The sequence below is a fragment of the Lissotriton helveticus genome, chromosome 1_1 (genome assembly GCF_964261635.1).
Source record: "Lissotriton helveticus chromosome 1_1, aLisHel1.1, whole genome shotgun sequence".
Classification (NCBI taxonomy): domain Eukaryota; kingdom Metazoa; phylum Chordata; class Amphibia; order Caudata; family Salamandridae; genus Lissotriton; species Lissotriton helveticus.
In genome coordinates, this window is record NC_136057.1 from 325,076,509 (window position 1) to 325,101,609 (window position 25,101).

Below are 25,101 nucleotides of genomic sequence, written 5' to 3' on the forward strand. Positions count from 1 at the left end.
CAGACACTTGTGGGAAGCTCCACATTTTTCTCACAGTGTCGCATTTACTATCAGTTACTCGAACTCCTGATACTAGGGTGTTTGTCTCTGCTTAACTCATACTCCTAAGACGAACCGTCTACACGGCCCCTTCTCTAACACTCATCATTGTTGGAGAAGCAAGTTACATATATTTGGGAAAAAATAGTTACACGGATTTACTCAAAATATAACTCCAATTATTACAACTTGGCTTTCATATAAAACTATGTTTTAATTTGTTGACCATAGCAATTAGAGGTTTTAGAACAATCTCTGTACAAGGAAACTGGAAAGAAAACAAATTCTTTGCCACCAAGGCTGAGCCTCCCCTAATACTGAGCCACAGCCACTCTTCAGGACTGCATTGGAGTCTTCTATGCCGCAGATCAATGTTTTCCCTCACAGGCTCGGACTGCCATCACAGCTTGTCTGGCTCATCATCCAATATCTCCCAACACAAGACTGGGATCACACCTTCTCCCGCACATCAGTTAGGAAGATGATGTTATCTGCAACAAAATACAAATATTTACACTTTTTGTTAAGTTCGAGTATTATACATTTGTTATTTGTACAATGCATGGCTGTCATTCGTCTGGTCTTTTAGAACTGCTCTGGTCTGGAAGGTGGGTTTCCAATGTCAAGAGAGATGTGTGACGCCGAGCTCCGGTGAACAAGTCAACTGGATTTTCAAAAGTTGCACGCTTGTGTGGAACAAGTGTGGGGTTTTAGGAGTATTTAAGTTGAAAATGTGTTTGTACCATGCATTCTTTCAAAGCTTCATGAATCATTTCAATTCTTATTGAGGTGCTTTATCCAGATTAGATCCCCCCAATTATTTAAAAAAAAGAATATTGCTTTAGCTAATCTTTTACAATTGCAAATTAAGTACTCAACTCCACATTTTTTGGTACCATCATCAGATGGGAGATCAGAGAAACAAAGCGGTGAGGACGAAACAGAGCTTCAAGATTTAAACTGATGGTGAACACATGCTTGTAGTCCAAGGAACATGAAAAGAACCTCTCCTAGAAACTTATATAACATTAGGTAGCATATCCATCAATATTTATAAAACATCATTGTCCCAAACAGAACCAATATATAAGCAAAACATTTATTTTTTTCTCATTTTTTCAGTTCCATCAAAAAACACGAATTCATAAAAAAACTATATATATATATAATTATATACAATGTAAATAGTCAAATAGACATAAAATGTAACTCTCAATCAGACTCAAACATTCAAGCATTCTCTCAACCAATCACCACAAAATATACTGTAAAGCAAAAGTGCAGTAACATAATCACAAAACCAGAAGGGCCTAAAACAAAAAATACAAACAAACAACAAAAAAGCGCCGACGCGCGTTTCGGAAAGGGACAACAGATCCAGAAGTTCCTTCTTCAGGGCGCAAGGAGAGTCACAATTTATAGGAAAATTCTCCACAAATTAGAATGACTTGGATATTATTAACACTTGATATCGTCAGAACCACACTTTCAGGGGTTAAATATTTGACGATGATGGTTCAACATGCAGAATACAAAGTCTGTGGGGACAATGAGGGGAAACAATAAGCAATCATTTTTAAATAACATCCAGTTTCGCTGCTGGAGAAACCACCACCAAGTCGTGCTACTTAAATCGACTTGTGCTTAGAGTATATGTAGTGCACAAAAGATGATAAGTGTGAAATAGAAAGAGAACACTCTATAGCTAAGATACAATGACGAATGAAGGATTGAGTCTACAGTAAGCCTCGGATCCAAGCACATGGTTATATATAGAGACTTCCCTCATCTGGACATGGCTTATGACTGCCATTAGACACTGGTTTAATGGTATGTCCAAATCAGACCTTGTGATGGCTCTGCAGGTCATAATTCGACTGCTAGATCTTCTGAGCTTCAAGTCAGAAAATCAGTGAGACAGGCAAAGAGTTGAATAATTTTTCCTTTGCCTAATGAACTTTCCTGCTTGAACAGGACCGCCTCCCAATTTAATGGACAGGGGGATCTCTAGCCAACATGGCCCTTCTAAGTTCAGGCATCTCTGAGATTGATCCCAGCAAGGAGTCTCCCAGTTGCCTGAAATTCCTGGGCTGCGCTTTGTTCTACATAGATAACACCAGCTAGCACTCGAAAGAGGCTGCAAAGTGACATGTTTTAGCACTTTACACAAACACAAACAAATAGGGTTCAGTGTTATCTCCATGAAGCTAGACACCCTTCCAATGTTTCCCATCTCCTTCCAAGATTTGCAAAGATTTAGATTTTTTTTATTTCAGATGATCTCTGCATTTTATGTTGGGAATTTATAGTTATCTTTTGTTCCTATAACTGTTTTTTCATTTTTATCTACAGCGTGATCAGATGCAATAGGATTACATAGACAGCAGAGTCCTGAAATAACGTCAATATATGGTTCTAAATGTTAGCACCACAGAGACCCTGCGGTCCACAGACCCTATTGTATTCTTCCTTATGAGAAGGGATGAGCCCCTCACTGCTACTGCCGCCCTGCAGGAGGATAGCCTGCTCCACTGCTGCTGTGCTAGACCTCTTTGCTGTATGAAGCAGGTTCCAACTTTTGTGGTATGTACTGTATACGTTATGTGCACATAAAGCATAAACTACTCACACAGTGTCCTACAAGTGAAAGGAAGCGTACTTTGCTGCTGTTCAATGAAAACTTGTACTACTGTCCCCTGTGCTGTTCCTCTTGCGTGTGTGGGCCTTTGAAGGAAGCTTGCTGTGCAGATGTCTGTGCAGTACATGTTATGCATGCATGAGGGAAGCGTGCACTGCTGCAATCTTTGCTATACTCGTGTTGTGGGTCGAGGGTAGACCGCACTTCGGCTGTTGGAGCTGCAGTTGCTTTTGTAAAGAAGCTTCAAAGTGTCTCGCCCATGCTGCACATGCTAACTGAGCGAGGGAAGTCTGTACTTCTACTGCTTGGAATAGGCCGGTGTGTGCGAGCTGTATGAGAAACTTGCACTGCTGTTTCCATGCTGTACCTGTTCTGCGTAGAAAGGAACCTTAGAATGCTACTACCACACTACAGCTATAACCCATGAGATGGAAAGGGGGGGGAATTAATTATTAAAAAAAAAAAAAAAACTATTGGCTTTGGCAATGCTTGCTCTTTTTTGGGATAGTCATGATGCAACGTCCACACTCAGTGTACTAATGGGTCACACCATAGTACAATTTTAACTCACGATCTGGGACATTTTTGAAAATTTAAGCAGCTCCCAATTATTTTGACATGTAATTTAGCACTGCCAGCGGGTGCTACCCTGGGAGCCCTGCTGAACTAAAATAAAATAAAAATAGGAACACCTTGACATACATCTCTAAAACGCTGAGTAGGCATGCGCAGCGATAACATGAATGGGTCCTTTCTCCTATGAACAACCACGTCTTTTTGTAGGTGTTTTCCAGACCTCCAAAAACAGACTTTAACCACTGGTTTTCATCAAGGTCTCCACCTCTTGAACAAATGAGCTAGGTAATTGCTTCTGGGGGCATGGTAATAAGAGCCTGTGGTGAAAACAGGATTTATGGACAGGGTGGCAGCATGGCCATCCTGAATTTGCCATGGTTGACAGAAAGCCTTGCCCAGAACGTTAAATCACTCATTGTCCACAAAGGTCGCTGAGTGGAAAGGAAGCCACTGTTTGTTGATCTCACACAAAGGTGGCGTTGTTCTATCGTCATACACATTGACGGCTATTTCACACTCTGCTTTGCCATAGGAGTCCCTAAGGACGCACCGGGCCCCTTCTGGACAACTTGAGTCAAGGATAGTGCAGTTAACATGGACTCCGGGGCAATAAACTGATATGCATGCCCAATTTTCATACACGTACCCTTCCACATTTAGCAGTCAGGATAAGCGTGATTCAATGTTTTTTTCCAAACTAAGGATAAAGGATTAACGCTTGCTATCTAATTAATTTTGTAACATAACTTGTTTTGCAGGATAGCCCCCGGAGCAGGATGGGCACTTCACATCACACTATGTTGCCATGTGCCTCCAAACAGGAATATTTAACACCGCATACACTCAGTCTTGAGGTTCTGCCTAGACATTCGCACCTGGTTAAAAGAGTCACTCATTCTGGTCTTTCCACCATCTAGGCTCATACCGTATAGGTCTTCGCATCAATAATCCATTGCACTCATGAGATGTTGCCTACACACCCGGCTGTGGCTGCTTTAGGAGGTTTAGAAGTTCCTGCCTTTACACGCTTTACTACTAGCACAGAGATCTTTGCAATAGCTAAATGAAACTACCTTGTTTGACTTAACAAAACAGCTAAGACACAAATTCAGGATGCTAAAATTATTTATTAAAAGAAAAAAAAGAGCCGACTTCCAGCTGCAGTGTTGGGGTTGCCAGTGTGCAGTCTGGCTCTACACTGGCAGATCCATTGACCGCGCGGCGGCACTGCGCTCTAAGGTCTCTGCATTACCAGAATATCGTGCTGTGAGTTTCCCAAGGACGCTAAGTAGAAGTAAAGAACTACTATTGAGGTAGTCTGCAGACCTCTAGAAAAGTGTTGGCGATTGGTGAAGCAATGTGTCACAAAAGTCCATGCAAGTTAGTTAAATTTGAGCTGTTGGAATCAGCTACATAGTCCATCAGTCTCGTATCTAGTACATCCTTTAAGATATATCCATAGCACATTCATTAAAGTGTTAATATGAAAAAAAATTACTCCTTGAAAAAGTCCTACAAGGGAACAAAACGTGTCAGCTGTCAATGTGTGCCGTTTACTGGGCCGATGAAAAACATCAATTTTTCTTTAAAGAACAATCACTAACACCACGAGAAATGTAACATTGCTTTGATTATGTCAACACCACCATGGGACAATAACTCAGAGTCCTATAACTTGAATTTATGGACTATGCTAACTGATTACTTTGCTATTGGACTCAGAAAAGCTTTTTGTAACAGATGAGAGATTTTGAAACCTATATTACGTAATGTGTTGTTACCAACATAAACATTTTTTCATTCCATTTAAAACGTTGCTGCTCGGAGTACTCCCATATAATTTTTTGCTTCCTAATCCTGCTCCTCTCATGCATTTAACTTCCTGTCCTCACCCTTCTCATCCAATCATGTTTAGATGGTCAGCGGAAGGGGAGAGTGGCCTGAGATGATGTCTTTTGCAAGGTAATCAATTTACGTGCACCTTTGAAAAAGTGTGTGTGGTGCAAAAAACGTACTCTGCCTTGTGAACATGTTATGAGCTCCTTAATAAAAGGAAAACTGTGAGGCATTCTCATATACACGTCTCCATGCATCCACCAAGCCCACGGTGGATAGGAAGCTTCTGTTCCTGAAATGCCAGTGTTCATCTAAGTTGGCTAGCGTAAGCTGCCCTCCTACACCACTGGTGTCACCCCCATCGTTCAGTAAACGATTATGGTTTAGCACTGAAAGGCTGTAAATCTTGTGGTCAAAACTCTACAACCAGAGTTGCATTCGTAGTCCTATGTGACAAAGGATATATGCTGTTGATAGTATTTCAGAGACTTGCTTTGTTGCATGCTGTAGCATGTCCTCCATAATAAGAGAGGGAACTTGTGTATGATCTAAATTTCATCCCTTCTCAACACTTTCAAGTTCAGAATCTATCGTCTGCGAGCACTCTACCTCATCTTCTCGAGGCCAGGAAAAACTGTAACCAGTGTAGGTCTTAGCTTCTTTTGTGGTCCTTCCCTCGGCAATGTCAAAGTCAAGAGAGGTATCAGGATTTCCAGGACCCTTGCAATTTCTCATTGGAGTGTCTAAGTCAAGTTTTTGGTCTCTTCCTCGCCTGTGGTTTACCTTCGCTCCAGAAGGTCGCTAAATGTTGAGCCAATCCCACAGCAGTGTACTCAAGAGAAGGTTTTACCTCCTGCGACAATCCTTAATCAGAGATGAGATAGCTCTGTGGCTGGAGCTATTAAATGCCTCTGCGCCAAATACGAAGGCTGCATATTCGGTGCCTCTATACTTTACTAGCAGACACCCCATGTCCCTTTATCTCACTCTAGCAGATTCTTCTCAACTCCCTTTGTGATTGGTTTCACACCACCTTCTTCCTCCTTTTATGTCTCGTTCTCTGCAATGTTCTGATAAGAAAAGAGGTGCCTACTATCAAAAATGAGGGCTGGTGTGCCTCAGTGGCAACCACCAGCTCCAATTAAGCACTGCATGTAGTGCTTGTCAATGGTGCTGAAGCTCTTCCATTTTGAACTGAATGTGTGAAACCAGGTGTTGGACTTGGACATTTTTGCAGGGTCATCCCTAAACGTTTTGCCTTTCTCTTAGCCTTTTTTCTGACATGGTGTTGGTGGTTTTAGGAATCTGGGCATTTTAGCACTGCTGTTCAGTGTAAAGTGCGTGTGCTCTCTGTGTTACATATGGTAAGATTGGTCTACACCTGTTTTGCCTACTTAATTTATCTGTCAGTCCCTTGTAAAGTGGTATCTCATATACCCTGGGCTGGTAAATTAAATGCTACTGGTGGGCTTGCAGCGCTGATTGCACCACCCACCAAAGTAGCCTTTCATACCTATCTCAGGCCTCTGCCATTGCAGGGTCTGTGCGCGCAGTGTTACTGCCGCCATGACGTGGCACCTAAAGTCTGTGCCATGTCTGTGACCTCCCTTTTACGGCATGTCAGTCACCCCTAAGGTAGGGCCTATCTAGCCCTATGGGCAGGGTGCATTGTAGGTAAAAGATAGGACATGTACCTTAAGTGTGTGACATGTCCTGGTAGTGACAAACAGCCATTTTGGTTTCTCACTACTGTGGGGCTGCCTTCCCATAGGAATGCATTGGGTATTCCTGATAAGAGTTTCAGTAGTAATTCCTGATATGAGAGGAGCAGCGTGGTCAAGTTTAGTATATTTGGAATTATATATATAATAATAAATGCTGCACAATGGTGTGTGCAGTTTGATTATAACTATTTTAGAAATGCCACTTTTAGAAGTTGGCATTTCTGTGTGCTATGTGTCTGCCTGCCTGATGTGAATTGCATGTCTGGCTTTTTTTTTGAGTGACAGGGGCTGGGAGGTGTGTGTGGCTCCAGGAGGGGCAGGGTTAGCCAGCACTAGGCTGAATGGGACATCTGCATTGAGAGTAGTGGGAGGAGTAATCCCCTGACCCTGAATAGGTCTGTGCCTAGCCTGTACAATGCTGGCTCTGGCCCCTGTGGTGTGTCTGATCACCGAGCCCCCACCTGACAAAGGGGAAGAGGAGCCTTGTGCTCCTATTCCCCCCTGAACCAGTTGCTTCTGGTTCCCCCAAGCCCTGTACTGCAAAGGAATGTGTAGTATAAATAAAGGGGCTGTGACCCCATGATGGAGTGCTGTTTCTGGACTTGCTGGGGGCTTGCTGCTGCTGGGGCCTAGGAGGAGCTGCCACAGGGGCTTGCCTCCCTGAGCCCAGCTGTGACCCATGGACCTAGGGACTTCGGTTGCCTCTAGCGCCTGAGGGGCGCTATACTTTGGTGGCCCTGAAAGAGGAGGAGCGTGTGGGCCTTCCAGCTCTGACCTGCAACTTGTTTGGAGGGAATCCCGATGTAGGGATCCCCCTCCCCATTGATGCCAGGAGAGCGGATGCCTACCCGCATTGTGCCTGCAGAGCGGGAGCCTACCCCACTTTATGAATATTTAAATTGAGGGTGCTCACCCCGCATTTGTTGCTGACCTAGCGGGTGCTAAACACAAAAGCGTACGCAGTTCCCCAATAGAGGACGGTAAAAGGAGGGGGAAGGGGATGAACCAAAAGTGGGTGAAGGCACACCTGAGGGGAATCCTCCCTTTGTTCTTGACCTAGCGGGTGCCCACCCCGCTTATGTTTTTTGTTGGCTATCGAGAGCCAACCCCGCATTGTGGTGCTTGGCGGGAGCCTACCCCGCTGTATAAGTGTTCCAAACCGCGGGTGCCGACCCCGCAATATGATGCCTTTTCGCGGGTGCCCACCCCGCATTGTACCTCCAGGAGAGGAGAGGCGCCGCACCTCGTGTGCGACGCGGAAACCAGGCGGCCTTCATGCCTGACTGTGGGCAGGGCCTGCTTGCATCTCGGAGCCGGAGCCTCGAGCTCCATTCCCGCCCCTTCCGCCCGCTGCAGAGAGGATCGCGTGAGGAAAGCGAGGCCGCGAAGGAGAAGAGCACCAGAGGAGGAGTTCCCCGACAGCCCCGGTGAGTGGGGCTTCTCAGTTGTCCATTGTGTGTGCCGATAGAGGCACAGTGCCAGTTCCATTTTCTGAGCGGACCCGCAAGAGAGAGGGCCGCTCCTACGATTGGGGGCCATTTGTTTAACAGAGTCCCGGAGTGGGGCTTGTGGGCAGTTTTGTTTAAAGAGCCCCAGAGAGGGGCTTCATGATTGGCACATTGTCACTTTTATGGCAATATGTTGCCGAAATAAAGATGATGATGATGATTGTCACATTGTCAGTGCATATTTTTCTGAGGGGAGCCGCAGGAGAGTGGGCCACACCTACGATTGGTGGCATTTTTTTGTAGAGTCCCTTAGTGGGACAGGAGAGGCACAGTCGTGTCAGGGTCTCTTTATTTGATTCACAGCTGTGCCGCACCAGTGCGGGCAGCTGCAACGTTTGGCAGTATTATTTTAGAGTCCCAGTGAGGACCCATCCAGAGGCACAGTGAGTGATAGTGCCCACGTTTTGCTTCACAGCTGCACAGCAATTAGTGGCAGCTGCAACGTTTAGGCCAGAGCAATTGCGCACCTTTGGATTCTGCTGCTTTGGCAGCACGCCCTGACATTATGGACATAGGGCATGTGAGCCCTCTGAGAAGGCCAGTTGGCCGGGGGACAGTGCGAGGTTGGTAGGGCGCCAGATGTGTTTTATGCACCATGATTTGTGCCTCTGATGTTTATGTTTAGGAGGTTATTCCCTAATCTGAGGTTTATGCGTGTGAGGTTATTCTCTACTGCAGTGTTTCCCAAACTGTGGTCCGCGGACCCCCAGGGGTCCGTGACACATTCCCAGGGGGTCCGTAGGCAACAGTTTTAAAAGCACAGAAACGTTTCTTGTATAATTAGCAGCCTTCCAGCAACAATAAAAGTGTCAACAGAATGCCAGTGATAAATGCACCTGCTGGAGCTGAGGAGAGTTTTGTTCAGTGGCAGCTTTGATTGAACTAATGTAGCACAGAGGGTTAATGTGCCTACTGCAAAGAACGTGTATCATGCATCTTAAAAAGCAGTATTTTATATGCATAGGTTCGTGGTTACTGCCTTTGTTACTGTGCACTTCATAAGTGACAATCATAATCTAGCAGAGGAACCTATAAACTGTCATCAAAGAACTGCTTGCAAACTGCATGGAACCAGTTATTAACTTATATTTTTCCCAGTTATTCATTATTCTGATGCTGCTAAAAAGATTTATTTGGGTGGAAATGCATTTTTAATGTTAAAGTCAGTGCTAGCCACTGTGTTATGTTCTGAATCCTGAGTCTGTGCTTTTCCAGACCAAGCACTCTTTAAACATTTTATATACACACTGATTTACATGTATGATTCAATGTCTCTATATGTGTGTGATGTAAAGCGCTCTGACATCCTACAATGGTATGAGAGATGCTATAAAACAAATGAAATACATGTGACAGAGGGGCTATTACTTCAATATGAAATACTAAGTGCCAGATGTACGATCTGTTTTTATATGCGCGAACGGGTTCGCGAACCCGTTTATGCATGCAAAAACCTATTGAGCCATGTACATAGCCTATTTCGTGAGTCACAATTTGTTTGCGACTCGCTAAATAGGTTTTGCAACTTCCTATTTGGAAGGGGCATTTCCTTCCAAATAGGGAGTCTCAAAACCATGTACAAATGTTTTGCGGTCGCAAAACAGTCGCAATTACCACCTACTTCAAGTAGATGGTAATGCATTCGCAAATGGGAAGGGGTCCCCAGGGGACCCCTCACCCTTTGCAAATGCATGCAAAATAATTTTTTAAGGGCAGGCAGTGGTCCCAGGGACCTCTGCCTGCCCTCAGAAAATGAAACTAAAACGTTTCATTTTATTTTTTATTTTAAATGCATGGAAAACGCAGCATTTTTATTTTTTAACTGCTTTATTTAAAAGCAGTCCGAGACATGGTGGCCTGCAGAGCCCAGCAGGCCAACATCCCTGGGAGGGCTGGCATTCCCAATGGGCTCGCAAATTGCGAGAGGCTCATTAATATTAATGAACCTCGCAATTTGCGACCCTATTGGGAATCTCAAACAGTGTTAAACACACTGTTGTACATTTCATTTAGCAACTCGCAATGTGTCGCCAATTGCGAGGCGCTAAATGAAATGGTCGTACATCTGGCCCCAAAATCCTTAGTACTTTGAGTATTTGTTTTGTGTGCACATGTGTGTATTTTTTTCGAATTACTGTTTTAATTTTGAAATTTAACTCATACAAATTGCTTGGGGGTCCCCGGCTTCCAGTGGTGACTCAATGGGGGTCCTCAGGAGTCAAAAGTTTGGGAACCACTGCTCTACTGTGATTCATGCCTCTGATCTGTGATTTATGCTTATGAGGTTATTGCATACTGTGTTTATGCTGGTGAAGATATTATGGTCTAATGTGTTTAGGCTTATGAGGTTGGCACAGAATGTATTTTACGCCTAATGTGATGGTTTATGTTGCAGGATATACTGCAGAGTACAGTGTTTTGCCAGTAGGTACTGGTTGTGTTCTAGGTTTACTATTTTTACCTGGTGATGGTTCTGACAGTGGCCCAATTGGCCGTCATGTGTATATAATCCCCTGTAAATATTGCCTAGTGCTAGTTGGCACAGTGTATATTGTGTGATTACTATTCTAATGTGTTTATGATAATACAACGGCTATTTTTATATATAACCTTGTGTGGAGTTCCTTTTGTGGTGTGCCTAGTGTGTTGCTGCTGTGTGTGTGTTGCGCAAACGCTTTATACATTGCCTCTGGCTGACTGCCCGTGCCAAGTTAACCAGGGGGTGAGCAGGGGTTATCTTCAGCGTGTAACTCCCTTGCCCTGACTACAGTGGTGGTTTCTGCCTGGCTTAGGCGCACGCCCTAGCCAACCAGAAATCCCATTTCTAACACCAGTAAACAAGAGTAAATCTGTCTTTCATATGGGATCGCCTCCTAAATGTGTCCTCCTGCAGGCCGAGTCTTTGTCCGTTTAAATTAGTATTCAGTTACCAAACAAGCTAGTTGTGGCTCCAGGCTGAGGAGATAAAAGGGGAACTCTCTGTGTTCGAATCTAAAGAATGAAATGTGTACATTTGATTTGAATAACACATCCTTCAGCAAACATTCTAACACTAATTCTTAGTCCGATCTGGCACACCCACCATCCATATGTTGTTGCATCTTAAATGCATCTTCCACCTTCAACACATCAAGTTATTGATCCTGTTGTTGGTGCATTGCACATCAGATGAGGAAGGGAAGGAGGTCCAATACGGACCAGTTGCCTGCCTGGGAGCCAGTAGGCTGCAAACCACTCAAGCTGAACTTCCATTGATGCATGGATGATGGAGCCAAGTGGGACACCTACTTCTCACCAAGTTCCAGCGGCCTTGTAACCCCTCCATTCCCCCAGCCACCTTCTTGGGTCTCTCTGTGGCTGGGTCTCAGTGTGCCTTCAGCCTTAATGTTCTGGGGCTCAGTCCTTGGTGAACATTGAAGAGCTGAGAGCCCATGGACTCTCTTCACTTAGCTGCCAGTCAGGAGATCTTCGTCCCACAATCCTTCTTTTCGAAGTGGCCGGACTGCGTGAGGGACGTGACCACTCTAGCGACGGCTTCTACAGTTGGGCGGAGGAGCGTCACCCTGCCTGCTGAGGCCTCAGGAAAAAAAGTAAAATAAAATGGTAATAAAATTACTATTACCATTTAATTTTTCCTCTGCCAGCCTGAGCTGGTTGTGAGGGCGGGGACATTGTCGCAATGCCACTGACTGGCAGCAGGTGATGGGGATTGGTGCACAAGCTAAAGTGCACATCTTTTTGGCCAGGTGTCTTGAAATGGACAGTCTGACATGCACACTTTAAATCTCTCCAACCAGAGATGTATTAGACCGCTGGGTGGAGAGCAAGCACAAGCTCCTAGCGGCTTAGGGAGCACTGAGACAGCCTGCTCCATTCAGTCCTGGTGCTTCTCTCATGCTGATTAACAGCAGGAGAGCAGTGTCTGGACTGGTTAGGGGAGTTGGCTGGGGCCTGCGCTGAAAGATGAGTAGAACACCAGGACCGGAGGGCGTGCAGCAAGGTAAGTGAATGGTTAATTTTACTTTATCCAATGTACAAAAAATCAACAACATGCATTACATTAACGTTTTAAAATTAGAAATTTACACACAAAAAAAACTTACCTTGCGGCCAGGCCCGCTTCTTCTGTGCTTCTGCTCTTCTGAGTCCGCTTCCAGGAACAGGAAGCAGGCAGCCAGGCTCCCTCCCCATAGCCAATCACAATGCTGCAGTGCATCGTTGCGATTGATCTGAGTGCCGTGACATGGTGCTCAGCCAGGGGCTGTAGGGGTGGGCATGTTCTGCATGAAGGCTCTATTGGAGCCTGCATGGAAAACAGGGAAGTGCACATGACTGCTTTGGGCTTCCCTAGAGGGCTGACCAAACAGTAATTGCGCACTTGAGTAGGAAAACCACTCCGCCCCTGCCCTGCTCCGTGAGGTCACTGTACCTCACAAGGCTGACGGAAGCAGCCTTGCTACTCTAAAAGGCGGAGCGCTGTCCCGCAGGATATTTATCTACATTCTGGTTACAGTGCATTGTCACTGGTTAACATTTACCAAAGGGATTTACCCCTCTACGGCTGTAGCGAAGTACGCCCTGAGCCCATCTGGCCGCATTCCAATCGTTTTACTGGCAGTTTTTCCTCATATTGAGTACCTGGACGGGTTCTCATGTGAGTAACTTCTTTTCTTCTATTTTTCCACGTGTGGCACACAATTCACGAGACTTCCCAGTTACATCCTCAGATGTCCCTTCATCGTTAGTCCTGAAGAGAGCCTACACTGCATATAGGGTCGAAATGCTGTTGACACACAGAAGAAGCGAACCATTACACAGCGCATGTCATTGCATATTGCTGCTGTCTACATAGAGATTATTGGTCGACTTAAAAAATTGTAGAAACCTTCTATATAGAAATTCACACTGTCACTTAACTTTGGGTTCCTGTTCTCACTTGGGACGCAATGCACTAATGTTTTTTGTTTTTCAAATTATGTTTATATTGCTTTTGGTCCAAAAATGTATAAACATGTTACATGAATTCTTCTATGTTAGTGTTTCTTTCGCCCTCTGTCATTGAGGTACCCTCTAAAATATTGCAATTTTATTACAAAGTTATCTTATCAATCCACAGGGACCGTTATTTTTCCTTATATACTGCTCCGTGAGCAGAGCAGCCCCACCCACCCTCCCCGCCTCCCACCCGCAAAGGAAACATAACACGATAATAACTTTCAGTTATTATCATGTTATGATTCCTCTTCTTGCACTGCTTGAAAGCAGTGGGGCGACGCTTCTCTGTCATAGCTTGAAGTACACTGCATAAGCACATAGTCAAGGCTATGGTGCACAGTAACACCATCAACACAATTAGCCGCAGTGGAAGGGCTAATAATTAGCTAAATCTAATCTTGCATGGTGGGTAAATGTTTTAATGTCAATAGGCGAAGAAATTATTTTTCATCTTGCCAACTGCTAGGAAGGGCAACAGGGCTGTCGTGGGATCAAAAGAATACTGGCCATGTTAATCCCTTCAGCGGGCATCTTTGCATAGATCCTGCTGCACACCGTGAGCCTTTTGAGAAAGACTCCCTTACAGCCAATCAGATGGGTTCAATAAAAGGTTATTTCCACAGAACAAGGCATAATGGCTTCAACTAAAATGGCGAGGAGGAGCATGATCCACGCAGCGGTGCGACTGCATTGTGCTTTTGTGGACTGCTCAAGTACTTGCAACACCATTTATTTGTGTTACAATGTGTGCGCAAATATATTAGGAGAGCTGCCAAGAAATAAATATCACAGTTGGGATATTGTACATCAAATTGGGGGCAGCTGATGCTACCTACCCAAAGCCTATGGTGTGACATTATTTTCAACAAAGGCACAACACAATATTGTGTTCTCACATCTCCGTTGTTTAGTCTTTATGAGCACGAGTTAAATCACTACTTACTGTATTGAACCTTTCCCTCAAATGTGGCCCTTCCCTACTGCAAACTTTATCCTAGGTTGATTACACTGGCTCACTAGACTGCACCCATAAAAGAAGGTCTTGCCAATCTATTCTCAGCATGATGCTGTGCCCCTTGCAGCAGTGAATGGAGTTAGCTTCATAAGCATCTCCCGAACATCTGTTGCTAGAGCCTCAAAACCGTTCAACCAACTTGGAGGATACTCTTGTGCACCAATTTTCTTAATGTTAATCAACCACCAATCATCCACTAGTGTGTTAAATGATAAAGGAGCTTCATCAAAACTAAGGATGGACTCCTTGATTATGAACACAGAAGCACAAGCACTGGCTGCGACACATGGGGTGAACGTGAAGCTGACTCCCCCCCCACACTAGGGGTGTTAAGGGACCTACAGTGCTTCCACCTACTAAAATCTGCTACTAAGCTTCATAAACCTTCCTCCAGTTTGTCTTCAACCACTTACCTGGGTAATAAACTAAGGTTGCCTTTGCCCGCCACAATAAGACACTCTTGTACATGTAGGCTAAAAACGTCTTTTTATAGTCAACTAGTGGGTCACTAGACAGTTAAAAATAAAGAGTAATAATGTTACATAATATTGGTGATTTAAAACGTTGCAACAGATTCTGAACCTTAAGGGCTTACGAGGGTCTGTTGCTGAAGCTCAGGCCCCCACTTCTTCATTCCCTTCAGTACTCCAGCAGGCCATGCATCAGAATGTCAACGGAGACATACCGGCACCAGTTCTGGAGTGCAGCTTCATGCTTTGGTGACCCAAGGTCTTACTCTACCACTTTAGGGATGCAGAGGGAACCCTCTTCTCCCTCATCCCATTAGCTTGCAGTCATTCACAGTTTATTCTCTATGCAATGACTGAACCCAACTGGCCCCAAAGCAAGGGAAGAACTGGAAGCTGTTGGAGCGTACGAGAGAGCGGGGTGCAAATCCTCAAACATCAGTTGATTAAATTTCTCTTCTCCTTGAGGCTGGTTACTCGTAGATACCTAGGGCAGGCAAGCTCTTGAAATTCACTAGAAAGGAGAGTGATAAATAGCACCCAGACACTCTGGAAGCTCACACCTCTATATAAAATACCCAGATAGTTTTTCCACCCCAGTAAGTTCCAGATCTGTTACAGGCAGACCCTGCATTTAGGTGGTTTATCCGTGTTCTACTGTGAGGTACTAACGTGTTTTTCTGCACAGTGACCCAAGATCACTTGCTTACCTTTCAGTGAGTGAAGGGGAAACAACTGTCTACTGGGAAAGTCAGGAAGGATGTACGTCGAGAAGCTGGGAGTCTAGCTGTTAAATATCATATCTATAGCATCTTCTGAGATTTTACTTAGCTTTCCCAGAGTACGTTAAGTAAAATGCATGGGTTACTGCAGCCAATCCAGCTGTTTCTCGACTTCCAAGGGCCCCACTTGTGTATTCGTGCTGGAGTCAGATACCAGTATGAAGTTATCTTCAGAACGGATTCCCGGTCTCTGCTGCTTCTAGCAGTAACTCGGGCCGATGGAAGATCTGTTCCCATTCTTTATCTGAGAACAGTCTCCCCATTTTTTTATTCCATCTCTTGGCTGGGCGTTTTGTCTAGTCGCTTGGTCTGTATTATAAGTTAAAAAGTTCTGAAAGGAATTATTTTATTTGCTTTTGTAATCTCAAATGCAGCTGATGTCCTACTTGCCGGAAGTCAAATGGATTTTTGAATGGCCCAATTTGGAGGTATATCAAAATGTATTTCAGATTGTGGCGGAGCATAATCACTTTGGGTTGGTCAAACTTGAGGATTCCCTTTTGATTGTAAAGACACCCTATCCTTTTACAAACATGCTCTCAATTTGATACATTCCTTGCCTTTGAATGAAGTGATGAAATCTGAGTTGCCCATTTTTGGAGAAAGCACTCGGGTGAAAAGTTGTAAAAGCCATCCCCTATGCCACCTTGTCCCAAACCACCATTGTAGCTTTGTGTTTGTTTAGGCAATCAAGGGACACTGTAGATGTGGGCCCCTGCAATAAACTAATCAACAAAACATCAGTTTTTCTCTGACTCAGTCCTACTCAACTTCACCATACATCTAAGCTGAGTTGCCTGGTAGAAACACATGCTGTTATGGACAGCCAGGCCCACCTTCAGGGCATCAGAATGCCTTTTTTCTGACAATCCGAGGTTTCTTTACAGCCTAGATAAAGCTGCTCACGGCTCCCAACAGTTTCAGTTCACCTTCCTTGGGGGGGAAGAGAGGGTGTTGAAAGATGTTCACCAAAGTGTGGATATACATATTCATTGTATGTACATCTTACTCTTTCCCTATTTAAACTTCTGAGATGTCCTTGTAATGTCTCACTCTCTCAGTCATCGGCCCTGTGTACATAGCAAAGGTCAAGGGAGAGGTGGCAGCTCTATTTTGTACCTTTCTGTGGTGAGAGCAGGCTTGACAGGATCCCATGCACCCTAACTCTTGCTTGGGGATTGCTATATCCGTAAAAGTTCATTTTTCAAAACTTAGGCTGAATCCGTAGTGTTTAAGGGTTTGTTCGAGGTAGCGTAAATGGACCCTTTCAAACACTTTACTCCACCAATACACAGGAGTAGCATATTGTTTTGGGTTCTTTTGACGTGATCTATAATGTGTACGATTTGTTTAGTATTATCACTGCAGCTCCTGTTGTGGAGAAACCCACATCGGTCAGGATCAATTGAGCATGGCATTACAGGGTTCAGCCAGTAACCTAAAATAGAGGTGAATAATTATTTCATGCTCAGGTTGAGTAAGGAGATTGTTCTATGCAGGAGGAACATTGTGTGCGATCTTCGCCCGGGTTTGGAATTACTGGAATTGCAGGCTCTAACATGGTTTGTAAATGTTGCAGAGTATAAGAAGGAATTAAAACATCAAGTCAACATGGATAGAGTATGTGACTTGTTGGCTTGCACTCTAACACTGGCTGATATCAACTTGTCCAACTGGACAGGGCTGCCCAGAGAATCTACAGTAGTTGTGCAAATTTTACAATACGGGCCTGAGCAAGGTAGTCTTGTATGTGGTCATGGGCTTATTTCTCAGTAGTAAATTGGGTGTTATGATATTCTCTGAATTGACTTGCTATCCATGGGTCATCTCTGATCCTCTTTTTTATGATGCTTCATCACAGCCATGAATTGCGCCTTACTGAGATGGCTCTCCGTCATTACGAGTGCATATTGCATGCTATATTGCCCCGTGTAAAACATGTGCCTTGTTCGGCACAAGGCGCATTCCATCCTATCCAAATCAAAGAGCTTTAGATGAGCTCCAGTGGCAGTGAGTTTGCGCCACATTTTATGAGCAGCAGGTCTTTTATGACCAGAGCTTTCGGCTTTATCTCCTTTCTTTTCTCGATTCTCTTGACAAAGACTGGTACTACAAATCCTGTATTGCTTTCAGAGCTTCCAAACGGGTGGGTGTGTTTATGCTATTGTTATCAGGTATATACTGGGAAATTATCTCTTGTATTCCTTACTCATTATGCACGTTTTTCATTTAGATTACATTTGATACGGTGGTAACAAAAGTCCAATACATGGTCACATTCAACCTGGCACAAACCACTAATTGTCAATATGAAACAAAACAGTTCATCTGCATCTCACCCATATACATTAAATCCTGAGCCCACAATTGTATAGCTTAATAGGAAAGGGCGCATAAGTAAAACAATATGACCATCTGGTGCTAAGTTCCAGATATTTATTCCTCACCATTAGGGCTTGACTCCGTGGCCTTGGTCCTCAGGTATTGTTCCAAGGGGTCCCATATATATTTGGATCTGAAGTTTCGTGGCAGCAGCTCGCTGACTCATTATGCACTTTTTGAATGATGATGTCTCTTAATCTCCACTGGCCTGCTTAACTCCAGTGCTATGGTAACTTGAAGTTAAAGGGTAATGAGCATGCCATCGACTCCCTATCTCTAGGTTTGTAGCCCTAGATAAGATTTGCTCAGGAAATGCATACGGTGAAGTCCTATGTAACAGTGAGCGGTAGAAGCTTGGGCTCTCCAGAGGTCATCCAGTCCTATTGCTTTGAGCCACAAATGTCCACTGTTAGTAGCACCTGTTTGCCTCTTCTCTAGGCTGACCCAATAAACTTCTTCTCAGACACTGCAGTCTGCACCCCAACACCTTTCCACATTCCCTACACCACCCAATGCATATCCCATTTCTGGAGTTTCCAAATTACTGCATCGCCTACACTGCTCTCCCTTTTTAAGTCTCGCCTTTACAGCACGCATGCGCTGCATAGGAGACCTTTAGCCATCGTGCAGCTCTTTTTGGAAGCACATACTCGTGCTTGTAGAGGTATACGCCTTGCAGGAGCGCGCAGGGGCGCGCCACAAGCAAAAAAAAAAAGAGCAGACTGCTCTCTCCAGCACGCGCGTGCACTACTTGCAATTAACTTTCGCGGCCACGGGGCCGCGCTTGTGTTTCAGTGCTTGTTTTCCATCTTGAGTTCTGCTGGAAAACGCTGCGTTGGTTGTTTTCCTGGGGCAGATGGAGTCAGTTACACAATTATTGCCCGTCCTCCACTCTCGGGGAGTAATTCGTTCTGAAGCATTTATACCCGGAGTGTGAGGCATGAAACAGTAGAGGTTTTAGCAGCCACTTACACGCTGACATGTTTCCCCGCTTCACCATGAAGATGTCTGCGGGAGCCCTGCGTTTGATTACATGTTTAAAGGCTGTCAGGGCTAATCACATTTCGTTCCTGTCAATGCGTTACCGACATTTCGCGTCTGCAGAGGTTTATTTTGTCGGAGGCAGCGGCAGACAACAATCTGAAGAGAAGGAAGTCGAGGCGAGTGGAAGGGCTGCCGACTTGCAGCAGGCCACACACCAGCATACGTTCAAAAAATCCCGGCGCCACCTGGCTTGGGCACCGCTCCCTTTTGATCTGCTTCCGCCCTACGGCCGTTATTAGGTATCGGGTATTGTAAACATTTAGAGTGGCTCGTGCTTACAGGCGCTTTCTGTGACATTGCCATCCGGAAGCAATCTATCCGTGCTCAACGCACTTCCGTCTGGGGCATGGCGCATGGTGGTGGCACTGAAGCTTCCGGGTGTGTCAGCTTCAAACACATACAGATGCAATAACTGGTCGTGTTCTCACTGTGTTTGATATTTCTTGTTAGGCCTCGCTTCACTGATCAACATCCTCTTTAAATATGGCACCACATGTCCCTGTTGTGCGTAAACGCTGCCATAGAAAATTCATTTTTTATTAGTAAACTATTCCTACTCTCGCAAAAGGCATCACAGTGTGTCATTAGCGGCTTTATAGGCCATGGTGCTTCTGCTAGTGCTGATAATTTTATTTATTGAAGCATTAGTGTTGTACAGGCCTGGCTAGCACTGCACGGTGGGTAGCTTCAATGGGGCTGTGTGTGGGCTCATTTTTTTGAGCTGCGGGCCCTGACGAGACCAAGAAAAAACAAGCACTGGCATAGCCCATAGGTCTCCTTTGGGACCTTATAAGTATTTAAATTATGCAGCACAATAACCTTACTGCAACAATATAAACTGTTGCATGGCTAAACACTTGTAAGGTCCCAAAGGCGAGACCTATTGGCTATGCCAATGCTTGTTATGTGCAAGGCACTTCTAACCTCCTGGCATTCTATGTGCGTGGCACCTCTACGCACCTAGCGTTCAAGAATGCTCTCAAAGATGACACGATTCAACCTGGACAGTCAACATCAAACCTTCCCATCTAAAGCCCTTTCTGTCCCTTTTGCTCTTGCAGATAAAATGGCAGCGGCTGTAACTAGGCAAATTAGTTACTCCATATCAATTGTAAATACGGACCTGACCAGCCAAATGTCCCATTAGCCACACAGTGTGTACACTAATTGCTCTGGTATGCATTATATCTAAATCCTACTACTCAACCAAACTAGCGATTTACTAGTTCTTGACAACATTTTCAACATTACTAGAGAACAGGAGACAAAGAGTTGGCTGGGTCGCTCAGGTCTTCAATAGTTGTTCAGGGCCCTTCTCAACTGCAATCTCCCCCGCTGTAGTTGATGGATTTGGTAATAAATGCGGACATACATAATTCGATTAATGTGGAACTCTAACACCACCATGGTTGCGAACAGCAGGTGAGATCTCAGTAGTAGTTTATCGCAATGGAAGACTATAAGCAGTTATCCACCAACAATGACTGAATCTTAATTACTATGATCACCAATGTGATTAATATAAAAGCAAATTTTCAGGTCTGAAATTTCTGGGACTGGGCGGATATGCAACCTGGGCTAGGAGCAGACGGGAAGCTTCATCGAGGCCTGGGCTCTCCGGTCACCCGGTGTTTTAAAAAACAGAACTACAAATACCACAGGCGTAAAAGTGTTCTTTCATGCGGTCTGACCCACACCACCCTATGAGCCCTCCTCCCCATTAACACTTCCTGACGTAAACGTACCCATTCTAATGTAAGAGAGACTAATTTAGCAACTGAAAGATGGCCCGCCGAATGCAAGTATTGTACTTTTCTTGAAGTAACAATTTCCCAGTGCCTTTTCTGTTTTTTTTTCTGTAGTCATACTATCGTGCTTTCCATGAAATAGGTTTGTATACGTTTTAACACTTACTCCTTTATGAAATAAACATTTCACACATTTAGTAAGGATAGCATTTCCTGAATCGCCTATTTAAATTCTTCTTCAAACAGGTCTATTCAACCATTGTTAACCCATACAGTTTTTTTAGTGTTGCACAGCAGTGTGGGTAACATGGTTTAAAGTGAGAAAATAAAGCACTAGGATGCGTGCGGTCAGTGTTGGCGGTGTCATAGTACTTTTATTTTTTTCCTTAAGCCATGTTGGACAACAGCTCACGCAGCTAAGCAACATGTATAAAAAACTGAGAACGCCAAAAGATTTAGAGTAGGTAAAACCTATTGGTTTTGCCAATGTTTGTTGTACCTCGTTCAAGCTTGCAAGTGGAAGAAACTTCTAGATTCACCTCTTCACCCCTCCTCATTCCCCACCCACATCCTTCCCCCCAGTTGGTTCTGGAATTTCCTTCCTACCTGCCCAGGCGCCAAAAGATGTCTAGGGTGGCAAAGTAGGGAAGAGAACAGCTACTTTCCTTCCACCCTGGCAGGATGGCTCATCCTACTAACACTCAGTCCCCCTTTGTCTCACTGTCTGGGAGGACTACACAAGGGTCAACAGTCACTCCAATAACAGTCATGTGACCCAGGGTACAGGTTGTAGGAGCCAAATGGTTAGGACAAGAAAATGGCAGTTTTCTAAGTGTCATTTTCCACATTTTTACTCAAAATCCGACCTTACCATTAAAGAGGATTTTAAATTACAATTTGGAAGAGACACAAAGGGCTTTTCTACGTGTCCCCATACAAACGTTATCTCTTATTAAATGTAATAAGATAACCCAATGTTAAGAGAGTGGTAGCCCTCACAGTAGTGAAAAACAAATGTAGGAGCTTTCACTACCAGGACATGTAAAACGTAAAAGTAAATGCTCAACTTTTTAAATACACTGCACCCTGCTCTATGTGTTGTTTAAGGCCTATCTTAGGGGTGACATATGTATTAAAAAGGTTTATTTTACCAGGTCGAATTGCAGTTTATACCTGCACTGCAGGCTGCAATGGCAACTCTGAGACTGGTTTTAAAAGGCTACTTAATTGGGTGGCACAATAAGACCTGCAGGGACATTAGCAGCATTTAATTTGCAGGCCCTGGGTACTTGGTGTACCCATTTACTAGGGCCTTATAAGGAAATTAAATGTGCCAATCAGGAGTAGAGTCAGCACAAGCACTTTAACACTGGTCAGCAGTGGTAAAGTGCAGAGTTTTAAATCCAACAAAAAACTATTGTCAGCAAACAGAAGGGGAGTAGACAAATAGTTTGGGGGAAGAGTATCCCAAGGCTGACAGGCCTAACACCCATCCAATGTTTTGGCAGAGCAGTTTCTTGTGGAAGGACTGTATGCTTCTTTGAAAATATGCATGTAATCAACTGAAACATCTACATGCCCGCACTGGAGGACCTGAGGCACTACTCTGTTACATTAGAGAGCCCAGGTTGTAGGTCAGAATTCTTCTGATGCTCCTGGTCACCAGAACTGGTTTTCAGAGAAGTTTTAATTGAGATGCAAGAGTATTGGAATATCCAGGATTCACGTGTGCCTCACTCAGTTTGGAGCAATGAGGATGTCCTAAACTTTCTTACAATTGTTGTAATAGGTAGGAATAGCGTACACTTACGTAGACCAGCTTACCAGCAGTACGCTACAGCACCCCAGGTACCTGGAAATGCACATCTAGATTTTTTTGTTTAAATATATATAGAAGAGGTTCTATTCAGGAGTTGACGAGAAACCACATTGCAAGGAAGAAACCATTCGTTGATGTAGCCATCACGTTTTTTGATTCTGTATGTAAAATGAAGAAAAGCAGTTTACTTCTTTATGATGTATTGACTTTTAAAGTGCCCTCTACCATCTAGTGGAGAAAGAAGGGAAGTAAATGCACCTTTGAGAGGCAAATTAATCCTATTGGCAGATTTTGATCTCTGGCTCAAGTTACGGTAGACCCTACCTGGAGCTTCAAAAATTATTTAGATGTCTGCAATATTAGGCTTTTCAACAAAAATCCTAATTGTTCAGTGGGACATCTTTTAGCCCAATCTTCTGTTCCAGCAAACTAATTTCAATGGTAGAACCAATCACTCTCATATTGAAAAAGCATTCTTTTATACCGTTTCGGTTTACTATACCAACTTGTCTCACAGCACTCAATATAAGTATTAGCGATCACGAAAGAGACAGGAAAACATAATATAATGGTTTTGCCTTAAGATCTTTCCCAGTTCATGCAGACTTTAACCCCTGCCAGGCAAGAAAAACCCCAATGTTAAATGGAACCAACTCAATCAGGGAATCTTGGAAGCTTTAAGTAAAATTAGAAGAAAATGGAAAGGAATCCAAAATAAGAGAAATACTGTTTTTGCCTCAGTAAACTGAAAGAAGTCAGACAACAGAAAGAAAAAAATAGTTACAAGAACTCTTGGGAGACTATACAGCTTTTCTGGATTAATATAAAAACCAAGCTCACCTAGACACAATGTGTTCACGCCTGCCAGAATCCAGAACACTCCTATTATCAATGAGGAGCTAGATGCGATCATCACAGAGATGCATGCCGCCATTGCCCCTCTGTTTATTCTTATATTGTCTAAGCGACTGTGTGAAGACCTCTGCTTTTTTAATGGTACAATCTGTAACACGCACTCCCCTGCCCTCCTTACTGATGTCATGCCGGAGATAAAGCCCGCATATAAATACAATTTACAATTATATTAAGATCCACAGTCGGCCTTCGAGGAAGAGCTGCTAAGTGTGCTAACACATGCCTCTTGGTGTTACCCTCAGATGCATCTCAAGTGTGTATATGTTTAAGACACCTCTTTATGGACCATCTAGCTAGCAATATTGAGTAGCTCTGTAGCTAGTGGAATCAGGACCTTGTCATAGAACTCCTCCACAGTCAGAGATCTACTGAAGAAACCCTCTCTGAATACTAATGATATTTTCTTCTGCCACATTTTTCTAAGCTGTGAGCGTAGTTATCTTTCTCACGCTTCAGGAGTTCACAGACAGCAACAGACTTTTGGATGTGCTTCAAGGCAGGCTCCAGCCAAGGAAAAGGCTCAGAATCTTGATTTTTAGCAGTGTTAAATGAACTGTGGCTGCTGGTACATAAGGGGGTATTGGGGTGCTTGTACTGGACCAGCTACCTTGAACACCATTTAGTAGACTTTCTGGGCGATACCCTAGTCTAGTTGATTTCCTTTTGAAGAAAGACAAGTCTCAAGTTATCCCTCTGACTCTGTTTACCTACGTCTCGATAAGCCTTAACTGTGAAATCCCTCAAGAATCCATATTGTGTAGTTCTATTTAATATACATATGTAGCCACTGGTCAATTTCTCCCACCAGCAGGGGGTTTACTTCTGTAAGTATACAACGACAAGCAATTACGTTTCTTTTCACAGCTCAACACCACAGACCATGGAAGAAGGAACCCTTACCCGTTGACCAAGTGCCTGTCTCTTACCAATAGTAGAAGTCCAAGTACATTTTATATCTATATCCAGTTATTAACGAGACACTTCTCATCTCTGACAACATGTCTAATTTGAATGGAGACTTGTGGCTGTGGGTGAAGGCAACCATCAAAACAGGTCAAATCTATACATAATCATGGAACCAACAATTACATCAACCTGTCCCCTGAAACCAAAGTGTCAATAGGCTAGCATATAATTCATGCAACTGAGATCTTTGATCGCTCCTTTTAGCTCGTTTTGTATCACAATCACGTTTTAATCCGGTTGTGATTGTATTTTAAGGATGACATACACCTTAGCCATGATCATGTTCCACAGGGCTTTGTATCAGAAGTCCCATCACTTTATTGGCTCAATGTTGCAGCAATACTTGACAGATTGTACCTTCTTCCAACACATCACTATATACCCTAAACGTGAAATTCCTTGAAACGGAGGTAGGGTTTTTTAGGAGCTTCTGCAAAGACCCAGAACTTTATTTTGAAGTCCTTGTAGACCGAACCAGGCAGGCTGAAGTTCCACTAAAGGCTCAAAACTTACCATTCAATATCTTTTCCTCCGTTTCAGCAGTACCCAGCCACTCATTTTTATTATATTTCAATATTGAGCACCATAAAACGTCTGCATTTATGACTTGAACATAACATAACACACCCGAGTGCATCTTCCAATAA

General features: G+C 43.9%; 1 protein-coding gene across 2 annotated transcripts in view; it reads right to left on the minus strand.

The window, feature by feature from the left end:
- Positions 1-233: 233 nt before the first annotated feature.
- Positions 234-25,101, minus strand: part of SSBP1 (single stranded DNA binding protein 1) — a 201,610-nt gene continuing 176,742 nt past the window's right edge. For both annotated transcript variants that reach the window (XM_078653629.1, XM_078653637.1), the window contains exon 7: positions 234-530. In XM_078653629.1, coding sequence (XP_078509755.1) covers positions 490-530 — 41 coding nt within the window. In that variant the 3' untranslated portion in view covers positions 234-489. The remainder of the gene's footprint in view (positions 531-25,101) is intronic.